This window comes from Natator depressus, chromosome 4 (genome assembly GCF_965152275.1).
Source record: "Natator depressus isolate rNatDep1 chromosome 4, rNatDep2.hap1, whole genome shotgun sequence".
In the NCBI taxonomy this organism is placed as follows: domain Eukaryota; kingdom Metazoa; phylum Chordata; order Testudines; family Cheloniidae; genus Natator; species Natator depressus.
In genome coordinates this window covers 114,273,274-114,290,241 of record NC_134237.1, presented here as the reverse complement: position 1 = coordinate 114,290,241, position 16,968 = coordinate 114,273,274, and the positions used below count along the sequence as shown (strand labels likewise).

Genomic DNA, 16,968 nt, shown 5'->3' with positions numbered 1-16,968 from the left:
GGAAACATTGTGGTGTGGTGCCAACAGACCCAGAGGTTCAACAGCTGCCCAGCCCATGGGCTATAAATGATGCAGCCCTGGCAAAGTCCTGAACTAATGGAGAGGTTGGGACAGAAAGGCTGGGGAAGAACCAAACAGGCTGCCTGCTATGCCGCCTAAGTGGAAACAGCTGGTGCTGACATCACCCTCATCAGTACCAGACTCAACAGACACCCTGGGCCTGGAACTAGGGTGGATGGTATGGGATCTCTGACATTCAAGCACAGTATTGGGGAGTGGATGACAGGACCTGCTCCATCCTGTGCTTTGGTGTTCACACCATGCCGGTCCATGCTCCTCTGGAGGAGACACATAGGTCCTCACATGACCTGGAGCAGCCTCCATCAGTCTTTTGTGACCTTTTCCTCAGCGCACTTGATGGGGAATGGCTCCTCCATCTCTTTGGAGAGGTTCTAGCTCCAGAACGGGAAACAGCAGCACTCTCAGAACCCGAGGGTGACCTTCGATCCAATGTAGCCCTTGGTGCCAAATCAGGCTGTGTGGACTGTTGGAGCAGGTGTGGCTTTAGACAAAGATCCCTCGCCACAAGTCCATTTTGTGAACAATTTGCCAAAGGAACAACATTCCTTGATGTGGGCTTTGCCTAAGCACAGGAAGCACTGTGTGTGTGGATCATTATTGGAGGTCGCTGCCCCACATGACTGACAATGTTTAAACCCCCGTGAGGGCATCACCAGGGAAATACTTAAACTAAACTAAAGCTAACCAACACACACTATATAAGGGTACAAATTAACTATATACAACTAGAAAAAGTCACTAAGACATAGATAGGTTGTAAGGTTAGGAACCACACAGAGCTCAGACTCCAGCCATGGCAGTAAGAAGGAACTGAGGGGGTAGAGGTGGTAGTCCCTCAGATAGCCATGGCAGGGGTTATGAGCACAAGGTGCAAGGGCTGCCTCCAATGGGTACTGCTAGGCATAATTTTCCAGCTCTGATATACTGGGTGTGCACAAGCCTAAGTGGAATACACAGCTGCATCTGCTTGAAGAAGAATCAGCAAGCTCTACAGAAAAATGCTGTGAGAGTGAGAAAACTGCTTTAGCCAAAGGGTTGTAGTTTGCTAGATATGTTTAGTCTCTTGGAATGTGCTATACTTTTGTTTTATTTGTAACCAATTCAGTTTCTACTTTAAAACGCTATCTTTGGTAATAAACTTCACTTTGTTTTATCATAAGTAGATCTCAATACAGTAATATTAGGCAAAGCATGAATTTTTAGTTGAACCAAACAAGCTGGTTTGTACACTGTCTCTTTGGAGATAGCAAACTTGATAATTTCTGTGAGTGCCCAGTGATGGGCTGGATACCTCAGGGGAACACTCTTCCAGGTGGCCTGCGAACTGGGGTGCACCAAGTGTTACCTGCAAGGCAAAGTAAGGGCTGGCAGAGTCCTGAGAAATTTGTCTGGGGTGGCTAACAGACTGTGGAGACAGGGAGTGTCACCCAGGTTAGCACCAGCAAAATCTCTCTCTCACTGATGCAGAGGGGTCACACTGACCTATGGTTTTGAGCATCCCAAGACAGCAACACCATTTGTTTTCTGTTTTGTTTAACTCCATAGTAACCAGAACCAATCCCCTTGATTCTGTGTCTATTTTTTAATCACATGAAGCTTCTTTAGATCAAACATATCAGATATTTCAGCTGAAATGTGTGGGCAAGAGACAATATGCATTATGGGGAAAATCCTGACCGGGCTGGTACTACAAGGTGAACATAGCCACTTTCAGATGAGTCCATGCTTCAGAAATGCTGCCAGTCAGCACAGGATTCCACTGGATGGGCCAGAGTAGATATGCAGTGCGGTCCCCTTTCCTGCTGCTTTAAGCATCCTCCACTCCTACCTAGCGCCTAGTGCTGCGGACTTTAGTATATGTGCTAACAGTCTAGGATTGGACAATCAACCCTAGTCACCAGACCACATGTGTGAACCATCTCTGTACCTTGGTCCCCCTATTTTAATACTTAAAACACTGTTGCTTACATGTGGAGAAGGAGCACTCTCTTTATAAGCCTTCCCTTCTTGTGTGGTAGCACAACAGAGGACAGGAAGTTGCCCCATCTCTGGTTCTTTCATTATGCTGTTGGATCAAATAATTCAGGGCAATGTGACATACGATTCAGCAAATACAGTGTAGTATAACAGTGTCCTGCTGTTTAACTGCTCTAAGCTTTAAAAGATTAGTAGGAACTTCCTGCTTCCATGGTTAGATTACAAAAAACATGGCTGGCTCCATTTTAAAACAAAAATGCAAACTGAAAACTCTTCAGGACTTGACTGTGCTACCCTCACTGCCACATAGTACCTTGCTCAGTGAGTAGTCCAGTTGATTTCAGTGAGACTACTCACAGAGTTAGGTACCACTCAGTATATGGGTTGTACAATTAGGATATCTGTCGTTTTTTTTCCTGTTTAGGCATGCTGGCATAGATTCAGCATCAGCCCCCACAAATTCATGTACAACCATCACTGAAGTTAATGGGAGTCTCATACACTTAAACCAGGGATGACTTTGGTAAACAGCAAGCAGTAGAGCTGGATTTGAACTATTAAGGGCTAAATTTTAACTTGGACTACACAGCCATGAAGGATAGTAAAGGGAGTTGGAACCTCCATTACACCTTTGCAAAGGCTACCCAGACCTTGAAACTGGGCAAGGAGAGAGAAAAGAATGAACTGCTATATGCTCGTTTACCACCTCACAGATTAAGAGAACGGGATCAGGAAATGGGTAGAACCTGGGCTCTATTTTCCAATACACTAACCAGCATAGATATGCCAGAGCAGGGGTGTCATAACTTACTGCTGGTACAAACTCGCAGCAAATTGCTAATTCCCACCACCCATGGACAAAGGGAAATCAGGAAGGGAACTGGCTATGGCACAATTCCTCCTGCAGCTTATGTGCCAGCCTGTGCTCAGGCACACACAAGCCTAAACTATGAGAACTGAAACCTCATTATTAGGATTGCAACCACATTTGTCTCTCTCAAAGTAGATCTGATAATTGTACTAAAAATTTCAAAGTTATGCCTCTGTCTTGTGACATGGACAGATGTGGATGTTCTACTTTTCAGTTACACTTTTTTTAGGTTAACAGTATGCATCCGATGAAGTGAGCTGTAGCTCACGAAAGCTTATGCTCAAATAAATTGGTTAGTCTCTAAGGTGCCACAAGTACTCCTTTTCTTTTTGCGAATACAGACTAACATGGCTGCTACTCTGAAACATTACAGAGAAAATATTTCACCCAAACAACAAATAGCTTATACACATGTCTAGCTTACCAGGTATCACCCAGCCTCCATATGGAGGCTCTGGATCAAGTGTGAAAATAACCTCCCTCCTCAGTCAGAGTGGTCACTTTAGATGGCTTTCAGTTCTTTATTTGCCTGGTCTCTTGAACCATGTCAAACCAGTATGTGTAATTTCCCCCCAGGGATGAAACTTCTTCAGACTTATTACTTGCCTTAGGGATGTGCATTAATTATTCCCCAGTGATTATAGTTCCTGAGGAAACATTTTAACACCCATATTGAGTCAGGAATACAATCCCTAGCCCATAAAGACACACACAAAATTTAAAAGGTTGGAATATTCATAGACTATTGTATCATGTGTTGATAGCATCTATCACAGTCACCATATTTTCCCCAGCAATTAGAGTATTTGACTATATCGGAATGGTAGATGGGTTGGTTGTAAAGAAAACAAAGTGCCATATTTTCTTCCTTTAAAAAAACAGAAACAGAAAACAGAAACAGAAAACACAACAGCAAGAAGAATGCTGTAATTTTAAAGATTTTCTATAGGAAGCAGTCTGTGATACGGAATAGACATTCCAGTCTTGCATACTTATAGATGTACTGCCTCAATAAGAGTGCAAAATGCATTAGAAAATCCTGACTTGGCAGCAATGAAGGGATAACAGCTAAGTGAACAAAAATATAATCTATCATAGGGAACAAAGGAAAAAAAGTGGAGGATTTATTTTAAAAGGTTGAACTGTGATGTACATTTGAAGTTTTGAAAACCAGTGAATATCTTTTAGGGTTGGCCTAAATTACTCTGCAAATTTGTTTCTATGGGGCTTTTTGGAAGGAAAATAAGTAGAGGTTACAAGTGTTCATACTTACTTACTTACAGGAGTTCAACTATTTTTGCATATTTAAAAGGAGAATTGGCAAGAAGTTTAAAGTCACCACTTGATCTCTCAAGACTATCTGGTTGAGAACCAGCTTTGATTTCAAAATGCCTTTTTTAAAAACCCAGCAATCTGTTGCTGTGAATTTTGTTTTAAACATGAGGAACTTGGGTAGAACTGAAATTTGCCCTTACAAAAGCACAAGGGGGTTGCATGATGATTTGCATCACGGGTTTCAGTGCCAGGGTTAGGTGGGGGTAGAAAGAGCAGTCTTCAAGGGACTTCTACTCTCTCCTGCTCCCGGGCTCCCACACAGATAGAGGGCAGGGCAGGAAATTATCAGTTTTTTCAAGTTAAATAATAAAACACCACCACCAAAGACAAAAGTGGCCTAAGTAAGTAATGACGATGATAATGACAACAATGATGCACAGGCAAGGAAACGAAACAAAAGAATCAAGTTAAATTTCAGCTTCATTAAAAAGAAAGGAGCAAAAATTTTGGATGAAACCATGGCAGAAGTGATGGGGACAGAAATGTTGTTTTCGGATTTATAACAGAACATATATGAAGGAAAACCACAAAAGCAGTTCATTTCACCACTCGCCACCCCCCTTTTTTGTGAAGAACAGTTTGTTACAGAATCTCTGGGAAAAACCCCACACCTCCTTTTAGCAGCACATATTGTACATGAACTATGCTCTGGTTAAATTCCTCTTTCTGCACCTGCAAACATATGCTATCGAAATTAGTTACTTGCTAATTCACAAAGCCAGATTCTGTTCTCTGTTAAATTGATGTAATCCTGGAGTAACAATGTTCAAATCAATGGAGTTGTTCCAAAATTACACTGATGTAACTGGCTTCCAAATCTAGTTTATTATGTGTCAGTGTTTCTTAATACTTCTACTGAAACCCCTGCTCCAATGAGTCCTAGAGTTCATTGTAATAAAGACTGCAAACTAAGAATATACAGTATATAAAGTTGTATCTATTGCCATGAAGAAGCCTAATAATCCTGACAGAACCCGCACAGGTACACGAGAACAAGTGAGATGTCATTATTAGCACACTATCAACATACTAATCCAAAGGCATCAGATTCAAATTCATGAAGTCTATATAGAGTTGACATGCAATGGGGAACCCCAGAAGCATTATCAACAGGAGACTAACCTTTTTGATTATCTTCTTATACAAGGCACACACACACAAATCCCTGCCACACACACAGCAAAGTCTAATGTCATGTCACTTCAATGTGCATGTTTTAGTGTTTGGTGCATGGAGAAATGACATACAAAAACATGAAAAAAAAATTACTTACCCGGGCCAATGCAAAATGATGCAATTATTGCAAGAATGCAAAATATACTGAGATAGGGGAGCCAGTATGCATGATTCTGGAAAAAACACAACAAAAAATAATCCACACTACCGTTACTTATGTCAAATGCCTAATCAATAATAAGAGATCACATGGAACACAAAATATTCTTTACATTCTTTCCATAGATTAGGGTTTATGCCAAGAGTTAGTCTTAGAAATCAGTATTCCTGAAATATTTATTAGACAATTTGTATTAAAAATTAAAATTTGGAATCTATACAGTGAAATGTCAAGAGGTCTGCTGCATTGAAGAAGCCACAAATATTCAAAAAACTCATAACTTCTTATGCTGCAATTCAAGCCAAGCTGTGAAAGTTTCCTTGGGTTGCACAAACTCTTCTTAGTCACCTTCCCCAGATGTCTCTGCCATATTATTAAAGCCAGTATGGCAGATTTTTTAAATGACAAAGTTAATCTGTGTGAAGGATGGACTAAATACACGTCTCTCAATGGGACAGGGAGTTCTGTTCACCAGAAGCTGGGACTGGGTAACAGGGGAAGGATTGCTTGATGATTATCTGTTCTGTTCATTCCCTCTGAAGCACCTGGCAAAAGACAGGATACTAGGCTAGATGGATCTTTAGTCTTATCCAGTATGGCCTTTCATATGTACTAAGCTTAAAATAATACACATTGGGCGTGGTCAAACAGGTTGGGATATTCAGCCACATCCTGAAATTGTAGACAAACAACCTAATGGATCTGATTCTGCAGTAAAGGAAAGTTTTGTATGGAAAAGGACAGCCACAGGATCAAGCCCATAGATCAGTGGTGGGAAACCTGCAGCCTGTGGGCTGCACACAGCCTGTCAGGGCAAGCCGCTTGCAGGCCACCAGACCATTTGTTTACATTTGCTTGGCCACTTGCAGCTCCCAGTGGCCAGGAACAGTGAACCGCAGCCACTGGGAGCTGCAGGCAGCCGTGCAAATGTAAACAAATGGTCTGGCGGCCTGCCAGCGACTTGCCCTGATGGGCCGTAGGTTACCCACCACTACCATAGATTGGAGATGGTTTTATAAGTCTTTGGGTATGTCTAAACTTCGAGCTGGAAGTGTCAATTCCAGCTCAAAGAGGCTTACATGCACTAGCTCTGATCAAGCTAATGTGCTAAAACAGAATGTAGCCTCAGCAACGTGAGCGGTGAGATGGTATAGGTGCTCAGGGTACATAACTAGTATCTTGCACGGGTATATGCTCAGGGCAACTAGCCCCTCGTGCCATTGCAGCTACACTTTATTTTTAATGCTTTAGTTTAATCAGATCTAGTGCGGGTATGTTTCCCTGACCTGGAATTTACATCTCCAGCTTACAGTGTAGACACAGCCAGTGTATTCTTCCAAAGTTCCACACTTCTATTTCTTTTACAGATTATGTGGTTTTGTGAGGAGTTCATTTTGTCTACAGAAAACTAAGTGAAGCAACAGCAATACAGGTAAAAAGTAATCAAAAGGAACTGACTAAGATTAAAAAGAAGAGCTTAAAGGAAGGCAACATTTGATTCAATAGGATGTCTCTAAATTATATGAATTTTCCCTCTAGCTTCAAATACGGAGAGAGAATTCTACTGAATTGCCAGACCACAGTCCCTGATCTATCTATGTAATGCTGAAAAATAAAAACTCCACAGCCCTGTGGTCTCATCTTATTTCTCAGAAAATTTTGAATAGCAGAATGTTATAGTGAGGTTGCATATTACTAAGTCTTTGTTATTTTTACAAAATATGAAGATATATTTACTTAGAGTATCTGAAGCATCATCATACCTATACTTGCCAATATAAATGACTGATGTACAGGTTCAAACAAAAAAGTACTATACTGGTTTGTTCCTTTTTAACTTGTTTATTCATTTATACACTAACTCTCAAAATATGATAATATGTGAAGGCTCTTCTTGGCATTAGTGTGAATTCATAAATTTATATTATTTATTTATCAGAGATGAGCTCATGTTGGATCTAAAACACAGATCTAAACTTGTTAGCCCCTTATACAGAGAGGACACAGGTGCAAATTCAGAACCAGATAGAATTTTCCTCTGAGTTCAAGGCTGTTTGCATCCTGGGTTCTTGGTTCAGACTTATATCTAATACTTAATGCATAACCTTCTTCCAACCATTTGACATAATCACTTGCGAAATAAATGCTAACCCTGCATCTCCACGCCAGGTGCTTCCTTCCAACAAATAATGAATCTTCACCTTTTGAGTCCAAATAGCTGAACTGAACTTCAAAAGCTACGGTCGCACTGGGATGTTTTCTCCCCCGGGAGCCTTCTGTTTGAATTTAACCTTTTTGCTTTTTCAAAAAAATCACCAGTAAACAGAAGGCACATAGAGAATGCAAGAAATTTCAAGAAGATATATACTGTTTTACAGCAAAAGTATGAGGTGTTGAATGCAGTGTTTCTCAACCATGGGCAAATTTATCCTCTCCAATCTGCTTGCATGAAACTCTCACTTGGTAAGAAATGAATGAGACAATCTTTTAGATCACATTATGACTAACAGTCACACTCTGAAATAATTAAGTTTATAATTAAGCAGAAGACAGAACTTCAAATATCCAATTCAGAATAGGCCATCATTTAAACTTAATCAAAAGTTGCAATGGTCCACAGAAGTAAGCTGAAGCCAAGAAGTACTATATACCGGACATTTAAAAATAGAGAAATGAAAGAGAATAGTTACGTAATGAATATACTGTACCTGTAAAGTCAGGGATACTGAAAGTATCGTAAAGGAGATGACCATCAAACCAAAACCTCCGATAAGCAGAGGTCTACGTCCAAGCCGTTCAACAGCTAAACCCTGAATAAGAAGAAATGGTATTTTACTTTCTTGAAGAACCAGTAGAGCTTCGTTAATTAACAAAATTCTTACAGTGAAGTGATAGGTGCTACGTAAAAACCATAGATAGTAACAATTAACTTCATTTTGTTAATTCTCAGCTACAGTGTGTTCATAATTACAGTCAGATTACATCATTTGACATCTTTTGGAAAACAGGTAATTGTAATATTCGGCATTGCTTATTAAAAATAGAGCAAATAAGTAATATTTGGTTGGGTTAAATTTTTTTCCCCTACAGAACCATAATGAGATTATACATGGAAGAATGTGAAACTTGTAATCGACTGTCTTAAAGTGCAATGGTGAAGGTTCAATTTCCATTAGTGCAGTGGATATCAAATCTCATTCAAACGTGGCATAGATACACAGAAACCTGTGCATTTATGCACCTTTTCATTTATTTATGTTGACTACTTTGCAGACAAAGGAACTTAATTAAAAAAAATCACATAAAATCAGAGTATGTCTGCTAAAGAGGAATATAATAAAAAGAGCTCTAAAAAGGGTTAGTATAAAATAATTGATTTTCCTAGATTCATACGTAGATGAGTGAGATACATTTTAGACCAGACACATCAGAACATTCTCTAACATACTATTCCCACCAGTAATTACTAATTAAAATCGCTTTCTTATGAAGAAAGGGTAACATTACTTGAAATCTAAAAGGTATGTGTCAAATAACTGCTTCAGATGATTTTAAAAAGGTAGACTCAAATATTTATTTGCCAGGTAAATAGCTACCTTGGACTGAAAGCCTGAGTTCAAGCATCACCCATGCGAAAGGTGAAATGCAGAAATGAAATGAAATGAATTCTAAATCACATGGGCCTCCGTGGTGGTTTGCAGCCATGGAATTCCAGGAAAAGTTGTGTTATAGGCAGGCACGTGTCTGTAGATGTGGAGGGGGAGGACAACACTTGTGGAGTGGGTACTCTCTCCACAAATTTCAGCTCTGCTAGTTGTTATGGAAGAGGCATGGGGGTATGCAGCACTAAGTGAACTTAGCAGACCAAAGAAACCAACCCATGTAGATTTTATGGCCAGAAGGGACCACTATAATCACCTAGTCTGACCTCCACAACACAGGCCACAGAACTTCATTAGTAGTGGAGAGAATTATCCTTCCCTACTGCACAAGTAAACACACTCAAGCCCAGTAACGCTGGGTCAAAACAGAGGCACCCCATTGTAGAGGTAGTTGGAAAATTTTAGCCCAAGAGATTTTCCCAATCTCACAAAGAAAGTCCGTGGCAGAGCTTGGAATAGAAGACAGATCTCTGTGCTTCAACTAGTAGACCATGCCCTAGGGACTTGATCCTGCAAGGTGCTGAGCATGCTGGCCCTGATCTAGCAAAGCACATGCTTCACAATGGGACTACTCATGTGTTGGAAGTTAAACAGATGTGTAAGTGCTTTGCTGGACCTGTGCCAGAGCACTCAGCTCCTTGCATGATTGAGGTCTAGCTCCCTTATGCAGGGAAGTCCCCATAATACAGTCTGTGGTGACCAAACAGGAGAGAGTAAATTACCTTTATATAATTCTTTTTCCCCTCTGGGTAATTCTGATTGCAATAATGAAGTCATAGAATAACACCAATGCCTGTAGCTAAACAGAACCTGCCAGAAAATTTCACAGAGGGAGTAAAAGAATTTTAAAAGGTAAAGAAATGTATTTCTTTGCTGAATGTCTCCCACAGAATGAAAGGAATATGTTCTGAATGTCCCTGCCTGAGGGTGGCTAGGGGGAAGGTCTACCCTAGAAAGTTTTGCTGTTTTAATGATACAGACAATACCAGCGTACTGCTGACAGTATGAAAGTGCTTATACCAGTATAATTTATGCCACTTTGGAAACCAGCAGAAAATATGCTGGTAGAAAGCACAGTTATACCAGCATAACTACCTCTACACTAGGGCTTTCAGCAGCATAGTCATGTTGGCAAAAAAAAAAAAAAAAAAATCACACCCCTAACTACACAGCTATACCAGTACAAACTTTTCAGAGTAGACCAGGGCTCAGTTTTCATTTCAGCTTTGCAGTTCATCACAATAAACCTAAATGTAAATCATTATTGCCTTAAAACTAGAACCCAGACGAACTTGTAGGAAGTAAGTCATTAACAGAAATAGAGAGAATGTTATAATTAATTAATTAAGTAGTTTATGGTGCAAGCAAAAAGAAGTGTTATTCATTTGTAAGAGTGAGAACAGTGTTATCTTTTAAAACAGAATTCCTGTAGGATTCTTCTGTTAAACTGTCATACAAACCATGCACAGAGTTTGTCCCTTGGCATAAGGTGGTCATCTATAAACCACAATGGAAACTGGTGCAAAATAAGACACAAAGACAATTAAAAACTAGCTTCAGTTTTTCTATACCTCTTTTTCCTTGAAAGCATTTACAAATACTTCTCCTGCCATATATGTCAATCCTAGAGGTGTATTTTTATTTTCAAGTTAAATAAATGTCATGCTACTGTAGTTTCAGCTGTGGACTGTGCTTGGATATGGTCATGCTTCAGAAGTCATGCCTACAGTGCAAGTTATTTTGGATTCCAGCACTATTTTCATTCATTTTACTTTCATCTTTGGATTGTTCTAGTTATTTTAAGTAACAAGATGAAGAGGTTTTTATTATTTTAAATAGCAAAAGAAACTGGTTTGGGCATCACCTAAGGATTCAAATTTTTATATATATATATATATATATATATATATATATATATATACATATATACACACACACACACACACACACACATATATAAAAAAATAGGACTATAATGACATATGAATGACAAGTTACAATTTCATGCTATGTTTTAAACTTTTGTCCCCTTTTGTATCTAATAAGCCACTCTAAATAAAATTTGACCGTTCTAAAAACTTCCGATAGTTTCAGTGGCTGAGACTTGGATATATAAGGTGCTGAACACTTTTGTGAGATGTTGTGAGCCCTCAACTACCAGTAAAGAGCCAGTCTTGAAAACACTTATGCACATGGATAACCTTGTTCTGGTAGGACATTTGTTTATGGTTGTGAGAGATGAGAAACGTTGAATAGAGCTGGATGAAGACTGCGCGTTCTACAAGTTGTTGGTGACTGGATGCTTTGCAATGCATTTGACATAACTGGATTCCTTAATTTTCATATAGAGGTGGTGGTTGTGAATGGGAAACCTTCTGTGTTACACAACATTGTGTTTTTGTACTGAAATAGAGAAAGGGTATGAATGTCATTGTGACACAAAGGAAACTAGGGGTATGAGCAAAGATTTCATACAAGGAGCAATCTGAGAAACAGCCAAGATCAGGTTGAAATTTATGGCTGTTACCTTAATAATAAAGCAAACCCCAGGAAGGGGGGAAAGTTTAGACCATTTTGTGTATGTGTGTGTGTTTGCACATACCTACAGCACTACAAGCAGATTGGGCGTGCCATCTTGTATAAAAGTTTAATATTCTCTTAACTAAGAAATCATTTGACTCTTTCCTAATATTTATTGGTTTTCAGTGGGGGGGGTGGGGGGACACGACAATGGAAAGGAAGCAAAACACAACTATACCAAAGCATTCTTTTCACAGTTAGGTATATGGTTTACCACGTTTTTTCACACTACATATTTGTTATTATTTCTATTTATAGAATGGTAATACTTCCTGAATTTCCCATTCCCCTTGTCTTATTGATCCCAATGCTCCACTGAAATTAAATAGAAAGCTAAAGAGAAAAGGTCTCAACAAATAAATAAAAAGAAAGTCATATGTTATTGAGCTTGTAATGAGTTATTACATGTTTCATTGGTAAAGAATGCTACAGTTAAGATAACATACAGACTTTGATTATAAGCTCCTCTGTTGACAGATAACTTGCTCAAAAGTTTTTAATTAGCAAAACCCACTTAGATGTTCTTGTTACTCAGTGTGAAAAATGTTTTAAAGCATTTATGGTTCTGCATTCACCATTTATCCATAATAGGAATATTTCTCAAACCAGTAAAAACTGGTAGAAATCTTTTTGTACCTTAAGCCACTGTATATGGCATAAAAGGAAATACTACACGTGTTCACCTATGGTTACAGAAAAAGTGCAGCTGCTTTCTATTACATGGATTGTGCTACCTGCCAAATAGTACAAAATATAGCACTTCGTTGTGAGATCATGAGCACACACCTGGGAAGGAAGAGTTGTGGTGGTTTCTGTGATTAACATAACTCTGAAGTTCTTGACTTCTGTGCAATTAATAATGCAACCGTAAAATTACACTGATGTAACTTTTCTCAGGTAGCAATACAACTTCATATATCACCAGTCAACAAACGAACTATGTTCTGTATCAACAGATCACACACAACTACCTTCTGACTGACAACTCCTTTGAATAAATACAGTGTTAAAAAAACCAATCGCCAATCGCTTCCACTTGAGTCAACTGCAGAAACTGGTGTTAACATAATGAAATCAAAGCATATTCAAAAATTCTGGGCATGTTTATGTGGCGAAAATGATTATATAAGGAAGTGGAATTGCTAACAGGTCCCAATTCTGTAGTTCTTACGGTAGGTTCCTGAATACTTCATTTCAAATTTTCCCCAACCCCCAAGTTTTGTTAAGAAAGCTCCCAATTTTACTCTCTTAATATCTTAAGACCTGCTATTAAATATGCTCTACTACTTTTCAATATTATAATTATTATTTATATTACTTTTTTCTCCTAACAGGCTTCTGACTGACTCTGTCCTGAATAAAGAAAAGGAGTACTTGTGGCACCTTAGAGACTAACCAATTTATTTGAGCATAAGTTTTCGTGATGCATCCGATGAAGTGAGCTGTAGCTCACGAAAGCTTATGCTCAAATAAACTGGTTAGTCTCTAAGGTTCCACAAGTACTCCTTTTCTTTTTGCGAATACAGACTAACACGGCCGTTACTCTGAAACCTGTCCTGAATAAGAGCTTCTCTTTAGACTCAGACTCATGTGATTAATGTGACTTGCCAGTTCTGTGCTATTTCCATCTTAAGCAGTAAGATTAAGTAGATCATCAAATCTCATGTCTATTCATCATTCAGGGTACGGTCACTTGCATCCAAGAAAAGAGTAATAGACAATCCAGAGAGGTGGATTTATAGTTTTACTTGTAGCCCCTTTATTCACAGCACAGTCATTTCTCCTAGATCATGAACTATGCTGTTGCAAAAAGAAACAAAGAATCAGGTACCTAAATATGGATTTAGAAGTTTAGCCTGAGGCACCCAGTTTGGGCACATCACACTTTAATAAATATATGTCCTGCTTGACTCTTGCATCAACTTGGGTGGGTACCTTCTTATGCCCTCATAGAACAACTTGTTGAGCATTTCCTTCATTCAGGGGGCTGTCAGCAACTGATGGCATTGGTCTATAGGTTCAGTCTGATCAATCAAAAGGCCCTCAGTAAGGGAACACCTCCTGAAGGAGGTCCATTGGATTCCCCTTGTTGGATATCTTTTAGGCATGCTGAAGCCCCCATCTGTTTCAGCTGGTCTATCTTTGAGGTTTTGGGGACTTCTCTCTGACTTTCTGACCCTGAATATAAGAACTATTTGTAATGGTAAATGGAGCATGATTCAAGGAAGACTCTGGAGACCTGAATTCTATTCCTGGCTCTGATACTGATGGACCGTGTGGCCTGGGGGAAGTTGTTTAACCTCTCTTTGTCTCAGTTTCACCATCTGAGAAACTGGGATAATGCTGCTTCTCTCCTGTGAGATCTGCAGATGAAAAACACTGTGTAAGAGCTAAGTATTATTATAGTACCCCCTTCCTCTCATCCCATTAAACTATAGTTTTGGCAAGTGACCCCTTTTGGTGATGAGGTGGTTGGAGGAAATGCTGGGTTTTGCCTTGCACCAGATTACTTTCTTAGGTTCTGTCTACACTGCACACCTTACAACCGCGCGGCTGTGTTGCTGCAGCTGTGCCGTTGTAAGGGGCACCGTGTGGTTGCACTTTAGCGCTGGGAGAGAGCTCTCCCGGCGACAAAATAAAACCACCTCCAGCGAGGAGCAGTAGCTTCATCGGTAGGAGTGTGCTCCCGTCAATGAAGCGCTGTCCACACCAGCGCTTTTTGCTGCTAAAAGTTTTGTCGTTCAGGGGGGTGTTTTTTCATACCCCTGAGTGACAAAAGTTTTAGCGATGAAAGTGCCACTGTAGACAAAGCCTTAGTTAAACTAGAACTTGAACTGGTTGGTTCTTTGTGGTAGATTTCAGTGCTTGTCACAGCCCAGATTACCCTTATTCACAGTGAGTAGTATCTTAATCCAGAAATAGTCACGTTGACCTCAATATACATGTGGATTAAGGTACTACTAAGGGTGAGTTAGGTGATCATAATTTGGCCCTACATTATTGAGTCCAGATTCCCCATGTAGTAAAAGACAACCACTACACACACACACACACACACACACACACACACAAAAGAATGTCTAATGCTCTTGAAAATTTCCTGGGACAGTAACTATTTTCCACTACTATAGCATTGCTAGATTTTACATTTGTATGTGGTGTGACACTAGTCTAAGTATCTTTCAGCTCACAAATTTGCTTCATAAGGATCATAGACGGTTGCATTCAAAAACTGCAAAATGAAGATGAGCTCATGAATACAGATTAATTAGTGAATGATTCTTTGTGACCAGAAGAATAAAGTGCTCTACACACTGAATAAATCATTGAGTATTCTTTGGCTACCACTTACCACACATATTTGGGAGAGCTTTCATAGGTTTAAGTGAAACACATTAAAAATTTAATCATCTAAAAATTCATGCTATTGAAATGTTATGTGGTCTAAACAAATTAGCATGGCAGTCAATTTAGAAAACCAAATGTTTGCTTGCATGGGCAATTATTTATAGCTGGATAAAATGATAGATGATGTTCTGCATAAACATTGCTCTTGGATAAAATTAACAGTTTTTTGTTCCATGGTTAATTTTATTAAGGGGAAAATGCTGTTTTAAAAGGCTGTAAATCTTTTTATAAGCACTCTATGGGGGGAAAAAGGCAATAGAGAATATTTTTAGCGAACTGCTGTAAATTTTTAAAAAACAGTAATACTGGCAAAGGGTATTTTCTCATTACAGTCTGTATTTACTAGTAAAAAATAATAACTGTAAAAAAGCTACTTAGATTTCACAGTATCTTTCATTCCAAAGATTTCCAAAGTGCTTCACAAACAAACTGAATTCAGCTGGACCGCTCATGTAAATGAAGTTACTAATGCAAGCATGCATTGCACAACTGGATCTTTGAATTGATAGATAATTAATAGTTCATCAAGTGAAGACTCCCTACCCGACTGAAAATGTAGGGGACATTTAGATAGGGAGAACATGGCAACCAGAGTTTGTATGCGACCAGAAGTCTTGAGTTATCACCCCTACTACTTTATTAAAAATACTATGGGATATTTAATGAGCACGCATGGCTAAAACCACTGTTTCTCTACATCTCTCTTAAAAAAAAAAAAAAGCAGTAACGTCAGCAGCACAGTCCTCCATAACCCTGTACTCGGACACTGATTGAGCAATGGCTGAGAAGAAGCATGTCATCTACTATACTGAATCACTGAGACCACTTCCCGCAGCATTTAAATGTTCCTCTGGTCTTTCATTCAAATACTGACCCAGCATGTGCCCACTGAACTGGTGGGATCATAAGTGCTGGAGCACACAATGGTATGATTCATGAAAAAAATCTACAGACATACTAGACAGGAGTTTCAGTCTGGGCATGACCCTGGGAACAGTGGTATTTGCAACAATATTTGCATTTCAATTTTCAAGTTCTTGTTTGTCTATGTGACCATTGGGATTTCTACTCTACAGAAAGAGTGACAGGGCTATAATTAAAGCTTGCTAATAGCAAGCAAGCAAATAGATTAATGTAATGGCTATGTATTAATGAGATAATATTTGTAAAATGCTTTGAGGAGACAGTGCTATAAAGGGGCAAATTAATACTATAATTAGGGTTACGATTTTATCCCGGAGATCACGGAGAGTCATGGAATCTGTGACTTACAAAGACTTCTGTGAGCTCAGCCCCGCGGTTGGGAGCTGCAGGGTCCTGCCGCCTCCCACAGCGGCAGGGAACTGCAAGATACCCCTGCCACCTGAGGCAGCGGGCCGCAAGCTGCCAGCAGCCATGGGCAGTGGGGGTACCCCGCAGGTCCCCGCCACTACAGGCTGGGTGGATACCCCACAGCTCCCCACTGTGGTAGCAGGGCAGAGGGACCCCTGCAGCCCCGGCCGCTCCCCACTTTGGCAGTGACAGAGGGACCCCTGCAGCTCCCTGGCCACCGCAGCAGGGCAGGGGGACCCCCGCAGCTCCCCACTGCGGTGGTGGCAGCAGACTATGGGGAGGGGGACCCTGCAGCTCCCCTCTGCCACGGGTGGGGGACGGGAAGGAGCAGAGGGACCCTGGATCTCTGAGCCCCCATGGGTGGTGAGGGCCTCAGAGCTCCCAGC

General features: G+C 40.0%; 1 protein-coding gene across 1 annotated transcript in view; it reads right to left on the bottom strand.

Annotated features, from left to right (window-relative positions):
• Positions 1–16,968, bottom strand: part of SLC2A9 (solute carrier family 2 member 9) — a 173,265-nt gene that overhangs the window by 66,858 nt on the left and 89,439 nt on the right. The window contains exons 9-10 of the mRNA XM_074951677.1: positions 8,309–8,410; positions 5,538–5,613 (exon numbers count right to left, since the gene is read on the bottom strand). Of these exons, the coding sequence (XP_074807778.1) occupies positions 5,538–5,613; positions 8,309–8,410 (178 nt within the window). The remainder of the gene's footprint in view (positions 1–5,537; positions 5,614–8,308; positions 8,411–16,968) is intronic.